General features: G+C 39.6%; 1 protein-coding gene across 1 annotated transcript; it reads left to right on the plus strand.

Annotated features, from left to right (window-relative positions):
- Positions 1–7,171: 7,171 nt before the first annotated feature.
- LOC124290708 (uncharacterized protein K02A2.6-like) lies at positions 7,172–9,222 on the plus strand. The gene is made up of 2 exons (XM_046727512.1): positions 7,172–7,465; positions 7,555–9,222. The coding sequence occupies exons 1-2, from the start codon at positions 7,172–7,174 to the stop codon at positions 9,220–9,222; spliced, it is 1,962 nt and encodes a 653-aa protein (XP_046583468.1).
- Positions 9,223–19,435: the final 10,213 nt, after the last annotated feature.

The raw sequence follows: 19,435 nt of genomic DNA on the forward strand, positions 1-19,435 counted from the left end.
CATTTCACTAACATTGCGATATTGACCATGGAATAATGTTAAGTTTAGTCTGTTTTCAATGTCATTATATGTGAGGTTCCTCATTCACATATACATACAAACTGACAGCATAACACAAAACAATATGCAACCAACCCAATGTAATACAATACAATTTTAACCGCCTGTGCATACCACACTGTTGACGAATCTCTCAGGTGTGTTAGAGCGATAATCACATCGCGACATGATTAACAAACCTACAGCTAAGCAGATTTTAATAACTTACCTTTTTAATAAGAAAAGCAAGATTTATGGATGTCAACTTCTTTATTGTGAATAACACGAAGTTTCGGAGCATATGCTTGCTCCTTCATCAGGTGAAAACCAGGTCACAGTAATGCATTCCACTTCTTAATGCCCATCAAAGATTTAACTTACTTTCAGAGGCTTCTTTAACTCATTAAGGCCGAGAGACGCATATATGGGGCAAATTGATCAGCTCCTCACAGCGAGTGACGTGTTTATGGGGCAGGTAATTAGCAGTTTCTCACAGCGAGTGCCACATACAGTCGTCAACAGAAAGCACCTCTTATTCAGCGAGAGACGCACATGTGTGTTGTACTTTCAAAAATCGCACTGTACATATTATTTCAACCAATTTAGCAGTACTGAGGAAATGTTAGCTTTTCTTACGAGAGATCCCACCTTTAGTATCAATCAGAAGAAGTATTTAAAGTGTTTTGATAACAATTGCTAATCATTATCATAGGCTTTTTACCGTTTAGCAAATGAACGCATGTCGGCGAGAAAGGGCCTGGTACTCTTCCTTGGGAATGGATACTAAAATACTTCGGATGCACCTTGATTGAATTAGATGTAATGGTTTCGAGGTTACTAAAAATTATATTTCCTTCAACTACCTAATAAATAGGAAACAATATACGAAATTTCAAGGACATACGAAGAATTCAAACACAATAGAATAGTTTGAATTTACTTTTTAAGCATCATTACGTTGTCATGTTTCATATACTGAAACATAATGTATAAACACAAGTAATTATACACCCAAGCTCGAATAGATTAAACATAATTGAACTTATTAATTTGAAGTTTACTGAATTGTAACTAGTTGTTTTCCATAATCTAAAGTTCGTAATGTTAGCTAAGTGAATATAAAGTGATAAGTCGCGCCTTTGCATCGAATACATATAAACATGTCAGTGTTATTACAACAATGAAATGTTTTACTACGTTTGTTACAAAAGACAGTAAGTTGGTAATTCAAAACATTGTCACACATGGACAGAAGTAATATCATAAGTTATTACATGTAAGCCATACAAAGGTATTTCAAGCATTTTTGTTCAAGCTGTTGAAAGTTTCATGTTGATTTGAATTGTCAGTTTTCCATGCAATTTACATGAGCATTCTGTAAAACGTTTGTATTTGATCTGTGAAATTATCAAATCCGGTGCAATTATCACGTGTATCAATCAACTCAGTCTCTATTGATCCATCGTCAATAAAAGCTGGATAGTATATCAGTTACGGTATCGATACACATGCGTATAATCATTCAAGCAGATTACAGTAATGAGATAATTGAACGCCTCTTTCGACCTTGAAATAACAGCCTCCGGTAGAATGCATATGTAGTTACGTCCTTATTTGTCCCGTGACAAGTGTAAAATAAACAGATGCGCTGTTATATCATTGGACATCTCGCTTTATGGAGTCGCGCCCCTCTCTGTGATGTTTATACATGCATGCACATCTGTAATCTTATGAACCTCGTTGGCATTCAGTAAAGATATAGGCACGCCCACCTTCATAAATATTGGGGGTGGGGGTGTCAACTGCAAGTTTATACACTATAATAATTCAATATAGTGTCACCTCGTGAATTCTGTAATGCGTGTACTCTAGTTTGGATAGTCATTCGTATCAAGGTGAAGATTATATTTACATGTACAGCAAACCATTATGTTTTATGTACTAGTTGTGTGCATAAAATGTATATGAAAATAAATACTACCTCTACTCAGTGGTTGGATTTCAATCGGTTTGTTTTACTTATCGAAAAACACTAAAATGAGGACAAATAAACTCGCCAAAGTGACTATCTACTCCTATTTGTCTTATGTGTATATTTCATACATCGTTACCAGTGTGTATGTTTACAATACACAAACTGTTACATGATAGCTTGAGTTGATAAAGCCGAAACCCAGCATATCTACTGGTCAAGGATATAGCCAATAACCAATCTCTATCAAAGCTGCTGAGTGACAAAACGTGCTCTTCAGAAATTTCGCCCACGCCCCATCACCTGTCCTTTCCTCTGTGACAGGTATCTCATGATACGATTGGTCGCAGATAACATATGACCAGCCACTACATTGAACAGTTGAGATACCGAACGTTCTATTCGGGAAATTTGATGACGCCCTATCACGGGACTCTTTGTTTTATGTTTATGCAAGGAATATGTAGTATACATTTTGTATATGTATGTTTGTATGGTCACGTATGTTTTCTGCATTAAATCTGTATGAAATAAAGTGCAATGCTATGAATGTGCTTTGTGCTAGTCACAGACTAGCGTTATAGTACTTTCATTAAAATAATTCGTAAACACTAGAAATGTATCGGCAAAACCGCTATTTTCGTCGAAGATTATAAGGTATGAAAGTAAATTCTTCTTTACAGTATGTCATTGTCATAGATGTTTTGTAAATTTAAACCTCACACAATGATATAAGAGAGAGAATTTGTTAACGTGTGTCTCATCTGTTACATACAAAGAATACACGTGTATGCATATTGTGATAAAATATAAATGTACAAGCCGACAAAAGGTCTACAAGAGAAACTTGCAATAAAATTACATAAAGCTTGCAATACACGACATGTATTCACACCTGATTTCTTTCAACATATATCTTTACGACACAATTAAACAATCAGGACTTGTTTGTACGACTGGACAGTTTCCTGTGATCCCCGAAACCTGCCAGGGAAATCAGGTGTGACTAGCACTAATTAGTCTCGGCACAGAGAGTGGGCAATCAGCAAGGGCTTCCAGGTGTTGAGTAGTGATGGGGCTCTCGGGCTTAATGAGTTAAGAGGCATAAAAACTTGTTAATTAACAAGGTAGTAGGCCTTGTTAATTGGTGACTCTTAACTGCCTTGACTCACTCATCAATCAACAAGGGATTAGGTCCTGGGGGCGTGCAAAGAACAATAATTTACCATCACCCACCAGTTATCTCCCCCCCTTGTGGACATTTCCAAAATTGTAAATGTTTTGAAATCTCATATTTCCAAAATTGGAAATGTCTTGGAAACATCATCTTTCCAAGACATTTCCAAGCTTGTAAATGTGGACTTTTTTTCCAGTGCAGGTACTGTATGTTAAAAGATATGTATGCAACAATAACGATATTAATGAAATACTCATGCAACCACTATGGCTAAATCACTAGTGTAACCAGCCAAGCTTGATCATTCATAACTGGTTTAAATGTGGAGTCGTATATAGTAAAGATATTTGTAACGACCACGATTTTCTAACATTTGCGGAACTTAAAAATTAAGGGTACTGTACTTGATTTTTATCGTGTTCTTCTTAGTACACCCAAACAGTGGAAAGAAGTTATACGAACAAGAAACAATTTTAATATACCGACGTTATGTATGTGTTCTCCTTTGAATGTTTTGATTAAACCTAGTAAAGGCTCAAGGATATTCTATGATAATTTCATATCTGATCATAACATTCCGAATGTGTGTCTCAAATGGAACGGGCAACTTAATGATTTGATAAATTGGAAAACCATATTTTCACAATATAGACAATCCACTAAAGACACGAAACTCAATATAAGTTTTTGCACAGAGCCATTTACACTAAACGAGAACTACTAAAAATAAAATCGATAGATACTGACCTATGTACATTATGTGGTTCAGTAAGTGAGAATATTTGAATGTGTAACCATCAAAATGTTCTGGACAGATTTTAACAATTTTGTAACTCAAGTCCTTGGTAAAACGTATGAAACGTCAAACCATGATATTACTGAACCGCAAAAGAAACGTGAAACGATAGAGGTTTCTTAAACCACACACTTTAATTCGCTCTAATTAACAATCAAAACGGAGGATTGCGTTCAAACTTGACAATTATGGTTAACACATATTCGGGAATCACATTTAAAATCCATACAAACAAATTCACCAAAAATGGTCCCACTAAGATACCTCAAAGTCAGTATCGTGTTGGCTTCCATAGGCATCAATGACGGCGTTGCGTGGTCTGTACATGGAATGAATTAGCCGGTTGTTGAAGGCCATAGGCACTTGGGTCCGTACTCTGTTTAATGCCTGATCGAGTCGAGCCGGAGTTGTCGGCCTTGGTTGAAGGTCATTCAGTCTTCTTTGAATCTCGTCTCAAAGGTGTTCTATTGAACTTTAATCCAGACTGAGTGCAGGCCATTGAAGGGATGGGATGACATGTTGTTTTAGGAAGTCCAGTTGTCTTACAGAGAGATGTGTTTTCAGCTACGTTTAAAACGTGGGTTCTTATGACTTGGTCAGTATAGTGAGCAGCTGTCACACCATTTCTTCGTCCTGGGCCGTGATTCTGGAATACCACGGGGCCACCTCTCTGGTTCAGATCGATTGCACCCCACACCATGATGCTTGGACCACCCCACGAGTCACTTTCAACAATACACGCATTGGCAAACCGTTCTCCGTGCATTCGCCATACTCTCACTCTGCCATCTGTCGAAACACAATATCGGCTTTCATCAGAAAAAACACACAGTTCTCCATTCTCGATAACATCAAATTCGATGCTGAGTTGCCCATTGCAGTCGGTTTTGGCGGTAACGAGCGGTGAGAACAGGACATGGTCTGTGACAGCAGATGTTTCTTTGGTGCAAACGTCAACGCAATGTATCGGCACTCATGGGTCTCTAGTGAGTCCCAGTGGTCTGGCGAGCTGTTTCCGTGGCTCTGGTGAAGCGATCCTGCAGATGGTTGCGCACAATCTGTCGGTCTTGACGTTGTGAGTGAGTGAGTGAGTTAATATTTAACGTCACATCGGCAATATCTCAGCCATATAGTGACGAAAACAATTTATACAATAAAAAGTGAAAATACTTTGAAGATTAAAACCTGTCGACGATGGACAGTAAAAATACTAGAGAATCACAGCTATGAATATAAAACTAGCGAGCAAAGCTAAAACATTCCAATTAAAGAAGACAATACAGTATAAAACACAGGCTATAGATCGCCAACAACTGAAGGTAGGTCACTGTCACATATTGTGTAGTGAGTTATCTCCCCTAGACCAAAAAGCTGAAGCGAGGCTTGCGGCGTGTGTCGCCATTACTGCCTGACAGCAAAAGATGTAGCCAGTGGTGATGTGGTTCTTAAGTAAATAAACCATTCATTCTGAACCCAAGAATCCTGTGACATGGTGTCAGAAGTGGAGCTACACAAGTAAGCATGGCTAAATTCAACCCTCCCGAGAATTTCGTCTTTTCCAAGCCGACAGAATGGCCCGAGTGGCGACAGAGGTTTGCGCGCTTTCACACGTCAACGAAACTGGACAAGGACACAAATTAGGTACAAGTTTCCGGTCTTATATATGCTATCGGGAGGGAAGCAGAAACAATATATTCGTCATTCACTTGGGGTGAAGGTGAAACAGAGGACTATGACACAGTAATTGTCAAGTTCAATGAACATTTCATACCACACAGGAATGTCATTCACGAGCGAGCCAAATTCTATCAAAGGTCACAAAGGTCAGGGGAATCAGTCGAGGCTTTCATCAGACAATTGTATGAAATTGCTGATCATTGTGATTTTGGCAGTAATAAAGAGGAATCAATACGAGATCGAATCGTTATTGGAATTCTGGATAAAGATGCTTCGGAGAAAATGCAGCTTCAATCAACGTTAACCCTGGAAACTGCAAAACAGATGGAAAGGCAGTCAGAATTAGTGAAGTTACAGATCAAGGACCAAGAAACAGGGGTTAATGCAGCAAAGAACGTAGATGCTTTACAGAACAGACAGAGACAGGCCAGACCTAACTTCACCAAATCAGGAAACCATGTTAACAGGCGACCGTTTAGGGGAGTTAATTCATCCCGAAAGTCAGACAGACAGGCTTGTGGTAGGTGTGCACGTTTTGATCAGGGAAGATGTCCAGCTTCAGGAAAGATGTGTAATTCTTGCCACAGAATAGGACATTTCCAAGTAATCTGTAGAGGTAGACAAGTGCATAATGTTGATGCTAGTCCAAGCACACATGATAATCACCATGACAATGATTTCTTCCTGGGATCTGTAGATTGTGATAATAATGACAAGCCATGGTTTACCACTCTCAAGATACAAGACACACCTATTCAACTGAAAATCGATACAGGTGCTGATACCACTGTAATCAATGAAGAAACGTACAACAGTCTTAGAACCAAACCAAAGTTGTCTCCCTCATCTTCTAACCTGAGAATTGTTGACAGCGGAATTACATACCTGGGTGAATTCTTCACTTCAACTAGATACAAAGGTGACTTTTACAAGTTTCGAGTGTCTGTGATCAGGGGTTACAACAACTTGCTAGGCAGGACTGTTTGTAGCAAGATGGGTCTAGTCAAGCACATAGGTGAAATTGACAATGATATGTTTGGTCAGTACGGATTACTTAAGTGTACTCCAGTTGATATCAGGTTGAAAACTGATGCTCAACCATATGCTATCTCTACGGCACGAAGAATACCGTTTCCACTGATTGGAAAGGTCAAGGATGAACTTCAGCGAATGAAAGAAGCTGACATTATTGAAGAAGTCACTGAACCAACAGACTGGTGTGCTCCTATGGTTCCTGTTCTCAAGAAATCTGTTAAGATCAGGATATGTGTTGACCTGAAGAAGTTGAACTCTGCAGTACAAAATGAATGATACATGATTCCGAACCTAGATGACATCGCACCTAAGTTAACAGGTTCCACCATGTTCACGACCCTGGATGCAGCAAGTGGATTCTACCAGATCCCTCTGTCGCCGAACAGTCAGAAGTTAACGACGTTCATGACTCCGCTTTTGCTTCAAGCGAGTACCGTTTGGCATTACATCTGCACCGGAGATATTCCAGCATAAGATGACAGAACTTCTCAATGGACAGGAAGGTGCCGAAGCAATTATGGACGACATCATCGTGCATGGGAAGAATATAAAAGAGCACGACAAGAGACCAGATGATGTATTATCTACACTTAAGAAAGTAGGACTGGTCCTCAACAAGGAGAAATGTCATGTTGCACAGAAAGAAATAGTCTACTTTGGACACAAGATCAACAAGAACGGGATAAGTCCAGACCCAGCAAAAGTTGCTGCAATCTCAAGTCTCAAACCACCAACAGATGTGAAAGACCTTCGCCGTACAGTTGGTATGGTCAGTTATCTAGGCTCGGAGCAGCCTTGTTTCAGATGCATGGAAACGAACTGTAACCAGTTGCATATGCATCACGCACACTCACTCAGACTGAGGTGAAGTATGCTCAGATCGAGAAAGAATGTCTTGCAAGTGTGTGGGCCTGTGAGAAATTTGAGCGATATCTGGTAGGACTCTCAGATTTCAAGATACTGACAGACCATAGACCTCTAGTTCCACTGATGAATACACAGGATCTAGACAGAGTTCCTCTCAGATGTCAACGTCTTCTGATGAGATTTCGACGATACAACGCTGTAGCTGAGTACGTTCCAGGAAAGTGTCTCGTCGTCGCTGATGCTTTATCAAGAAGCCCGATGGATGAATCATCAACACAGAGTCACAGTGAAGAGGTTGTTGAACAGCATGTCAACATGGTGCTTACAAGCAAGCCGATGTCCGATGTTAAGATGGAAGAGCTAAGACAAGCAACTCTGTCTGACAGTGAACTACAGATGGCTATACAGCTCACCAAGTATGGATGGCCTGATTACCTTAGCGACGTGCTGGAACTCGCCACACAGTATTTCAAAGTTCGCACTGACCTGTCAACTGCCAACAATCTGCTTATGTACAGAAATCGCATTGTCATTCCCAGAAGTATGAGAGACTCAGTATTGGAGTCCATTCACATTGGTCACCAAGGGGTTACCAAGTGCATTGAAAGAGCCAGAACTTGTGTGTGGTGGCCAGGTGTGGTAAATGACATTAAGGACAGAATTGCGATGTGTGCATTTTGCATTTGCAACAGGGCGACTCAACAAAGAGAGCCACTCATTACCACTCCATTACCTCAACTGCCATGGATGAAGATTGCTGCTGACCTGTGCTACATAAATGGTCAGAACTTTCTAGTGGTAACAGACTACTTTTCACGCTTCATCGAGATTGCTCACTTGACAAACATATCAAGGCAGCAAGTCATTGTAAAAATGAAAGCCATGTTCGCACGATGGGGAATTCCAGGAGAGGTACTGTCCGATAATGGCACGCAGTTCTCGTCTGAAGAATTCGAGAAGTTTGCCCAACAGTACAACTTTCATCATACAACATCCAGTCCTCACTACCCGCAGGCTAATGGTGCTGCGGAAAGCGCAGTAAAAATTGCTAAGAGACTGTTAATGCAAGACGATCCATATTTTGCACTGTTGTCTTACAGATCAACCCCGATTGAAGCCACAGGTTCCAGCCCTGCAGAGATGATGATGGGTAGAAAACTACGCACTACTTTACCAATCACAAGAGACAATCTAGTTCCCCAGTGGCCAGATTTGGACAGAGTTCAATCCAAAGATGACAAGATGAAGAAACGATATGAGCAGCAGTACAACCGAAGACATTCTACACGACCCTTACCTGGACTCACTCCAGGTACCACGGTTCGTGTGAAGCTAGACAGTGAAAAACAGTGGTCTACACAGGGTGTCATCAAGTCTGGCGACCAGTCTCGCAGAAGTTACGATGTGGAGACACCACAAGGCATCTACCGCCGAAATCGACGCCACATCCAGATCGACAAATCAGGGGCCGATAAACCGGATCCATCAGACGACCCAACTCCCAGTCTTGTGTCGCAGAACTGTGTTCCAGTTGAAAATGACCAGACCATGAGCTCAAATGTGAAGCCAGCTTCACACGATTCAGGCATTAACACTCCGGTGACAACTCGCTCTGGTCGCATAAGTAAGCCTCCTAGGCGATATGATGAAGACTTTTAAATGGTAAAAGTCAGTGTGTTCAAGTTTATCAAGATGATAAATAATGGACTTTGTCATAATGATGACATGAAGTTATTACAGTTGTGCTATTCCAAAGGGGAATTTTCAGTGAGAATTGACTTTTAAAGTTAAATGTTTAAGTTCCATGTTCTTTAAAGTTGAAATAATTCAGTGCTAGAACCCAGTAATATCCTCAACACATCTGTATCCTTTTATTGAAGTGTATAAGATAATTAGTTCATTATCTGTTGAAAAAGGGAGATGTCACATATTGTGTAGTGAGTTATCTCCCCTAGACCAAAAAGCTGAAGCGAGGCTTGCGGCGTGTGTCGCCATTACTGCCTGACAGCAAAAGATGTAGCCAGTGGTGATGTGGTTCTTAAGTAAATAAACCATTCATTCTGAACCCAAGAATCCTGTGACAGTCACCATACTAGGAACCATGGTGACTTACATTACTTTTGCTACCTGCATGGACCCTAGCTGGATTTACACCATCCCTTCAGCCACTGACGATTGTAGGAAAATTTAGCCGGCTGTTAAAAGAACAAAGATACATTTTACTTTGAAAGGTTTGGGACTTACGTACCCTCTCAGGAGGACAATAATTTTACAGTACTTTAACCCCCTTTGAGGGTACAGCCAGTAACAAGTTACTAATCTAAATTACCAATCTTTAAAATATATCTATTTACAAAACCCACTAATCAGAATTTATCAAATAAATCAATGTATTTTAAAAAAACAATAATTAAATGAAAACTAACATTTGTAAAAGGATACTTCATTGTTTTTACATTGAAATATTTATCCCTTATGATGGAGAATTCAACACAGTCAAACAGGACATGCTTGACCGTGGTTCTCTCATCACAAGGGATACAAAACGGAGGATCCTCGCCTTTCGATAGATATACATGAGTGTATCTTGTATGTCCCTTACGACATCGTCGCATGATGACCTCTTCAAATCTGGACTGAAAACCCAAGTAGGTGTAACCAATATAGGGTTCTATTTCATGTAATTTGTTAATACCTACTTGGGTGTCCCACTTCTTCTGCATCAGATCACGGATGTAAGTTCTAATGCTAGCTTTGTAATCAGAGTATGGGTTTAGAAGTGGTGTCACAGGTTTGTTTAGTACTGCCTTTGCAGCAATATCAGCCATTGTGTTCCCAGAAATGCCAACGTGGCTGGGTAACCAACAAAAGACGATGTTGCATTGGCCAGTAGCAAGCTCATTATACAATTCAATAATTTCTAATAAAAGTGGATGTTTACAAGAAAGATTTTTATTAGCCTGAAGACACGAAAGAGAATCGGAAAAGATTATGTATTTTTTATATTTACGGTGTTAATTAATATATTTAAGAGCTGTTAATATGGCGTTAGCTTATGCTGTGAAAATAGAGCTGTTTTTTGGAAGTCGAGAATATATTGTTCTGGATCCAATAACAGTGGCACATGCCACTGCGCCACCATCCTTGGACCCATCTGTAAATAAGGATTTGTGTGTATTATATTTATTTTTTAATTGATTATATTCTTGCTTATATTGTAATTCATTAGTTTCAGATTTCTTAAACTTCGTCAGAGTTGGGTCAACTTGTGGCCTCTGTAATTGCCAAGGAGGAGAAGAAAGAGACGGGAAGGAGATATATTTTCCAGCTCATTGCCGGCAGCAGAAATGAATGGTTTAATTCTTAAACCAAGAGGCGGAACAAGAGAAGGCTTTTGTTCTACAAATATTCCTAAAGAGAAGTAAAGACACAGTTTAATGCAGGGTTAGACTCGTTAGAATAAAGTTTTGTTATATACTGCAAGGCGTTGTGTAAGAGATTGCTCATCAGCCTCGACGTATAGAGGCTGTCACCAGAAGAAGTTCTAAAAGACCCAAGACAAAGTCTTAGGCCCTGGTGGTGAATAGAATCTAATAGTTTTAGGTTGCTGTTGCAGGCTCCACCATATACGATGGAGCCATAATCAAGTTTGGAGCGGACTAGTGATCTATGTAGGTGTAAAAGAGGGTAGCATGATCCCCTCCCCACTTTGAATTAGAAACTACTTTCAATAAATCCAGTGCCTTCAGGCATTTATTTTAAAGGGATTTAATATGCGGCAGAAAAGTTAAAAGGGAGTCGAAAATTAGACCCAAGAACTTGGCCTCTTTGACAAGTTTGATTGGAGTGCCATTTAAATTTAGTTCTGGGTCCTTATGTGGCTTATATTTTCTACAGAAGTGTATACAATTAGTTTCCGAATTAGAAAATTTAAAGCCGTTTTCAAGACGCCATTTATTTATTTTGTTTAAACACAATTGCAGCTGCCGTTCAATACTACGCGTATTATTACCACGACAAGAAACATTAAAATCATCCACAAACAGTGACCCATTGATTGAATCATTTAAAACCTTGGACAAACTAGTTATCTTTATGTTAAAAAGTGTGACAAACAAAATGCTGCCTTGTGGGACACCCTGATCCTGATTGTAATGATCAGACAGGGTAGAACCCACGCGGACTTGAAATTGCCGGTCCGTTAAAAAGTTGGATATGAATTGAGGCAAACGGCCTCGCAATCCAAATTTGTGTAAATCTCTTAAAATGCCATATTTCCGAGTAGCGTCATATTCTTTTTCTCAATCGAAAAAAATCGACATTGCCTGTTGTTTTTAAATAATGGCATTTTTAACAAATGATTCTAAACGCACTAAATGATCGATAGTACTTCTGTTTTTACGGAAACCACATTGAATATCCGTTATAAGGTTATTTGTTTCCAAGTACCAAACAAGTCGATTATATATCATGCGTTCCATGGTCTTGCAAACACAGCTAGTTAGTGAGATCGGTCTATAATTCGAAGGATCAGTATGGTCACGTCCAGGTTTAGGGATGGGAACAACAATAGCATCGCGCCATGAAGAAGGAAAATGTCCAGATGTCCAAATATCATCAAAAATGTTTAAGACGGTCCCTCAACATGATTCCGGTAAGTGCTTCAGAAGCTGATAATGTATATTATCAGCACTTGTAGCAGTATCGTGTGCCTGGTCAAGAGCAGTATGAAGCTCATGAATAGAAAATAGTTCATTGTAATCTTCCCCATTATCTGAATTGAAATTAATAGTTTTCTTTTCCTGTTGTTTTTTATAATTTTTGAATTGTGGTAGATAATTCGAGGAGGAAGAATGTTTGGCCAAAGTTTCTCCAAGTTTGCAATATCAGATTTACAAGTTAATAATTCGTCTCCATCTTTAAGATGCTTAATGCTAGATTGAGCGCCCTTACCTTTTATTTTCTGGATCATATTCCATACCTTTGATATCGGCTTTTGTGAATTTATTTTTGATACATAATTTCGCCAGAATTGACGTTTACTTTGCTTGAAGGTACGCCTTGCCTTAGCATTTTAAATTTTAAACTTATTCAAATTATGGGCCATAGGATGGCGACGGAAATAATTCTCAGCTTTCTTCCGTGCCTTCCTAGCCTGTTTGCACTCATTGTTGAACCATGGTTTTCGTATGTGTGGAATTGCAGAGGATTCGGGGATACACACATCAGCAATGTTAATTAGTTCAGGACTTTCTATAAAAAGTTGAGGTTTAAGTCGCCTACAACACAGAGCTTGATACAAAGGCCAGTTAACCTTTTTAAAGTTCCATTTTGAAGATGGGGTAATGTCAGATGGGTTCACAGGTGTTAGAATTGTAGGAAAATGGTCATTTCCACAGAGGTCATCGTGAACTGACCATTCAAATTCATTCAGTAGATTTGAATCCGTGATTGATAAATCAAGCGCCGAATAACTTCCAGTGCCAGGATGTAAATAGGTGTTGGAACCGTCATTGTATATGCATAAATCATTATCTGAACAGAACTCTTCTAACAGTTTACCTTTAGCATTAGTAGTTGTACCACCCCAGAGTGGGTTGTGGCCATTCACATATCCCATAATAATACAGGGTTTTGGGAGTTGGTCATATAGATTTTGAAATTCAGTCTTCTGAAGAGCTGAAGACGGTGATATATACAAAGAGCATAATGTGAGCGTGACATGTAAAGTAAGTCGTACGGCAACTGCTTGAAGATTAGAAGTAAGTGTAATAGGGCTATGGATAACATTCTGTTTGACTAGGATTGAAGATCCTCCAGTGGCCCTGTCACCCGGAGGTGAGAAATAATAATAAGTATTGAAATGACGTAGGTCAAAAAGATCTGTGTGCTTTAAATAAGTCTCCTACAAACAGAATGCTGACGGCGTACAATCCTGGACTAATAACTGTAACTCATTGTAATTATGCCTTAGTCCTCTGCAATTCCACTGTACGATATTATTGGAATAAACTATCTTTTCAGCGGATTTATTGGGGATCTACCCCGCACTTTTTTGTTGGGCGACAAGCTTTGTGCCCTATATTGGATGTTTTCGGACACGTCCATGTCCTCAAGTGATCCATATTTGTTGTAAAGTTTAATTTTATTTTCAGACCCTTTGAGGCCCTGCCACTTTGTGTTTTTGAATAATCAGGCTTAGGTTTATTCTTGCCTTTAGTAATTTGACAGACATTAGATAGTGGTTGAGACTTTGTGGTTGACTGAGAGGATGCGTCAGGATCAGGAACTTGCTCTGACTTGCCAGAAAGTGGCTCTGCTGTTTGAGTCGATATTGCAGTTGAGAAAATCTGCGGAGAATCGGTTTTCACCCAAGTCAAATTTGTTTGGCAGCTTGAACATGATTTAGGTACTTTAGGAGTTGCCTCAGATGGTGCCTGGTTTTTGAAGCATATGTCTCTTGTTGGTCGCATCTTTGTACAAGTTGTTTCGCTTCGGCAAAACTAATATTTTGAGTAAATTTGATCTTGTTTATTTCCATCTTGTGTCTCCAAATCGGACACTCCTTAGAGAAAGAGGGATGGTCTCCTGAACAATTGGTGCATTTTTTGTAATTACTGTCACAATCTGCTGTTGTGTGTGTTTTCTCACCACAGTGAGCACATACAACAGACAATGTGCAGGTGTTGACACCATGACCATAACTCTGGCACTTGAAGTATCTCAGTGGATTTGGTATGTATGTCTCCACTTTGATATGACAGAAACCAGCCTTTATTGACTTTGAAGCAGTCGGAGTTGAGAAAGAGAACAGATACGTATTGGTTAGATGGGTTTCATTATTTTTCCGGGTTGTGAAGCGTTTAACATATACAACACCTTGTTCTTTCATCTCGGAGACAATATCTATTTCCAGCATGTCAGTAAAAAGTCTATACCGGTCTCTTACTATGCCCTTGCTGGTGTTGAGCGTTCGGTGGGCAGAGACTGATACGGGATTGCCGACAAATGAGTCAGTTGACAGGAGGTTGGTTGCCTGTTGTTTTCTACTGCATTCAACTAGAAGTGCACCTGTCCGCAAACGTTTAATGTTTTGAACATCTCCTGCAATGCCTCGTATGCCTTTTGATACAGCAAAAGGGTTCAGCTTTAAAGGCGTTTTGTCAACAGTCTCAATCACAATGAAACGCGGCCAGTAGTCAATGGATGTGGGCAGTCTTTGGTCGTTAACATCAGGATCAGTGTCAATTGGACGGGTTTTTTTGTAATGGGGGTTTCGTAAGCCATAGTTATTGTTGAATGTTTCATCATCCGAGCTCCCCACTCTCCACGGAGTATCACAAGGACAATGCTAAACACAAGCGGATCTCCGACTTGCAGCACCAAGGATACTCGGATGATATACTCCAGCAGAAAAAACTAAAAAGATTAATTCTTCTACCAGATTGGCCCATGAGCCACCGCCTTCTGGGCATAAGACTCTAGGCAAAGTTCACGATAAATATATAACAAAATCAAATGATGTTACATGAACAAGGGTGCCAAGACCAAAATTTAAACAATTCCAAATAAAATCTTGTGCAATTACATAAACTCCATGCACAGGGCCTGGCATGACCAGCCGATTGGTTGAACCGGGCCCATTCAACCACCCGTCTAGGTGAAGTAAGGGACGAAGTGGTGTGTTGGGCAAAGGAACGCTATTCCTGGAACCAGTGCCCTCAACCACCAGACTCCCGTCCTCCACCGACACAGGGGCGCAACCCACGGCAAACGGGTTGGTGGACCAAATATACCCCCGGGTCCACAACGGGGGGTTGCAGAGCGCTTAGCGTTACCCAGCACCCACCACGAGGAGGTGGCTCTTCACGGGTGCCCTTGACGTTGTGATGTTACTGAAGGTCGTCCACTGTGTGGACGGTCTGGGATGCTGTTAGTGGCCTGTTTACGTTCCTGCAGTCGGTAGATTGTCCTAACATGAACATTAAAATGATTGGCTACCCTCCGTGCAGCCTGGCAAGCTTGCAGTCGCCCCAAGGCTTGGTTCCTCTGATCTCTCGTAAGTCGTGGTATCGCGATTGTGTTAACACAAGAATGATTTCAGGCGAGTTTTGGATTCGCTTTCGTTGGTAGGGTTGTCACGATATGCACGTGCATTTTCATTTTCACGAATGTCATACGGAACCTTTTACCTCATCTGTCTTTTTCGGTGAGTTTAGTCGATATGCTTTTTCATCAGAAAACACACTGATGTTGGTAATAACTGTCAATTAGGATTGAAAAACATGTTAGCAAAACGGTACAATCACAATAAAAACACCACCTTGTAAGAACCAAATTTTGCATTTGGGTTTGAAAATCGCGTTTCTTTTGCGGTTCAGTATATTTTGTTGCAGTGGAAACCATTTACTCAACCACATGATATTATTGGCAAAGCGCCACATTTTCGTAATGAACATAAATGGACACAAACCTAGCTTCACAATCTACAGAACATTATTAAAGGACGTTTATGAGATTGAGAAATTTATCGATACAAAAAAACGACAATATGAAACATTTTGACAGAAAACGGAATGTCCTAGATTGCAGTCCTGTAATTTAGAATTTAGTCTTTCACATTCTCCGTATTACTGTGTAGCATTTCAATTGCTTAAGCCATATTCCCAATTCGAAATACATTATACTGTCTGCCTTTTATTATGCAATTTGTAGCATGTTACTCTACACATATACCTTGCTCAACTGTAACCAACTTAAGTGCTTAAAACATACTTTAAAAAATATATTTAACGTCACATTGGCAATATGTCTGCCATATCGTGACGACAAAAAGTTATGTACTAAGAATAAATATATTTACATACTTTGAAAACCTGTCAGCGAAGGACAGTATAACGACTAGATTATGACAAAATAATTATAATTGGTTTGAGTTCACTGTAAGATGTTAAATCATTTAAAAAACAACACAATATAAAATCGGGCTATAAAAAGCCAGCAACTGAAGGTAAGATCACCATACTAAGCACCACGGGGACTTACAGTACTTTTGCTACCCGCATGGACCCTAGCTGGATTTACACCATCCCTTCAGCCCCTGGTGACTGTAGGAAAATTTAGCCGAAATTTAAAATAACAAAAGTACTTCGTCTGAAGAATGGTAAGTTTAAATATACTTTGAACGTTTTGGGACTTACGTACACTTTCAGGACACTAATTTTACAATACTTCAACCCCCTTTGAGGGTACAGACACTAACAATCGCAGTTGCTACTTTATCCTACCCTGTTTAAAATACCATGTATCTCTTTTCGAAACATATTATTCAAAATTTATCTAATAATTCATTTTCCTTTAACAAACCAATTATTAAATGACAATTGACATTACCAAAAAAAATCTTATTTGTTTTGACATTAAAATCGTTATCCCTTGTGATGGAAATATCTATACAATCAAGCAGGACATGCTTGACCGTGATTCACAATGGATGCAAGATGGAGGATCTTCCGTTTTTAACAAATATTCATGTGTATACCTTGTGTGGCCTGGCAAATAAACTGAAATCGGCTAATTGTGCTGTGCAGATCGAAGACGTCAACGTGTTCGTACTACTCTACGCAGATGGCATTGTACTGTTATCCCAGGATGCTAACGGATTGCAACAGCTGTCAGATATGTTACATGCTTGGACTGCAAAGTGGAGACTGGAAGTTAACAAGGAGAAAAAAGTCTTAGTCTTCAGACGGAAAATTTCATCAACGTATGCTGAAGTGTTTCGATGTGGGGATATGGAAACTGACCACGCTGACAGCCACAGGGGATATGGCTGAATGGGCAGTGTGACATGAGACAAGCTGTTAAAGAACTAATCAGGTCATCTTCAAGAGCACTGGGTTTCCTTCTCTACATGTACAACACATGTGGCGACATGCACTTCAGTGTCTTCACTCGACCGTTCGGCAGCAGGGGATGTACGCTATACAACGCAGGGCAGCAAGAGCTTTTCAGGGGGTGTCACGGAACACGCCTAACATCACCGTCAGGGGGTACATGGGTTGGCCTGACCCACAGTACAGAGTCTACCTAGAAGCAGCTCGGCTCTGGCGTCGAATCGAGAGAGAATCACAAGGATCACTCACAGCATTGATTCATACCTGTTCCAGGCGTTTTTGAGAGTGATTGAGTGAGTTACTATTTAACGTCACATCGGCAATATCTCAGCCATATCGTGACGAAAACAATCCATACAATAAAAAGTGGAAACATTTTGAAGATTAAAACCTGTCGACGATGGACAGTAAAAAGACTAGAGAATCACAGATATAAATATAAAACTAGCGAGCAAAGTTAAAATATTCCAATCAAAGAAGACAATACAATATAAAATACGGGCTATAGATCGCCAACAACTGAAGGTAGATCACCATACTAGGGCCCATGGGGACTTACATTACGTTTGCTACCTGCATGGACCCCAGCTGGATTTACACCATCCCTTCAGCCATTGGCGTTGATGCTGAGATTTAGCCATACATTAAAAACACAAAAATACTACGATTAAAAACCTGGTACACTTAAATTGACTTGAAATGTTTTGGGACTTACGTACCCTCGCAGGAGGACAATAATTTTACGCTACTTCAACCCCCTTTGAGGGTACAGCCACTAACAATCTCAGTTACTAATTCAAACTACCAATAATAAAATATATATCTATTTACAAATCACTTAACAAATCTAATTCTTTTAAAAATGCAATAATTAAATGAGAACTGACATTATTAAAAAGATCCTTCATAGTTTTTACTTTGAAATAGTTATCCCTTGTGATGGAATATTCAATGCAGTCAAGCAAGACATGCTTGACTGTGATTCTTTCATCACAAGGGATACAAAACGGAGGATCTTCGCCTTTCAATAAATATTCGTGAGTATATCTAGTATGGCCAATGCGACATCGTCGCATAATGACCTCTTCAAATCTGGACTGACAACCCAAGTAGGTGTAACCAAAATAAGGTTTTATTGCATGTAATGTATTGATACCTACCTGGGTATCCCACTGTTTCTGCATCAGATCACGGATGTAGGTTCTAATGCTAGCTTTGTAATCAGAGTATGGGATAAGAAGTGGTGTCACAGATTTGTTGAGTGCTGCCTTAGCAGCAAGATCGGCCATTGTGTTCCCAGAAATGCCAACGTGGCTGGGTAGCCAACAAAGGACAATGTCGTATTGGCCAGTAGCAAGATCATTATACAATTCAATAATTTCTATTAAAAGTGGATGTTTGCAAGAAAGATTTTTAATAGCCTGAAGGCACGAAAGAGAGTCTGAAAAGATTATGTATTGTTTAAATTTGGGGTGTCTGTTAATATATTTAAGAGCTGTTAGTATTGCATTCGCTTCTGCTGTAAAAATAGAACTATTATCCGGTAATCGAGAAGATAGTGTGGCACAAGCCACTGCGCCACCATCCTTGGATCCATCTGTAAATAAGGACTTGTATGTAGTATATTTACTTTTTAATTGATTATATTCTTGTTTATATTGTAATTCGTTAGTTTCTGATTTTTTAAACTTTGTCAGTGTTAGGTCAATTTGTGGCCTCACTAATTGCCAAGGAGGAGAAGGAAGAAAACAGGAAGGAGATATATTCTTCAACTCAATGCCAGCAGCAGAAATATATTGTTGGATTCTTATCCCAAGAGGTGGAACAAGTGAAGTTTTTTATTATACAAATCCTCATAAAGAGGATTAAAAACGCAGTTGTGAGCAGGATTGGATTCACTAGAGTATAACTTTGTGATATATTGTAAAGATAATTTGATACGGCGAAGTTTTAAAGATGGCTCATCGGCCTCAACG

This window comes from Haliotis rubra, unplaced genomic scaffold (genome assembly GCF_003918875.1).
Source record: "Haliotis rubra isolate DU_JTF1 unplaced genomic scaffold, ASM391887v1 Scf471, whole genome shotgun sequence".
Lineage (NCBI taxonomy): Eukaryota > Metazoa > Mollusca > Gastropoda > Lepetellida > Haliotidae > Haliotis > Haliotis rubra.

Excerpts from the sequence above, each read along its gene's own strand:
- LOC124290708 (XM_046727512.1), top strand. The coding sequence starts at position 7,172 with ATGACAGAACTTCTCAATGGACAGGAAGGTGCCGAAGCAATTATGGAC. Across the intron at positions 7,466-7,554 it reads TTCGCCGTACAGTTGGTATG|ACTGAGGTGAAGTATGCTCA; the intron begins GTCAGTTATCTA and ends ACACTCACTCAG.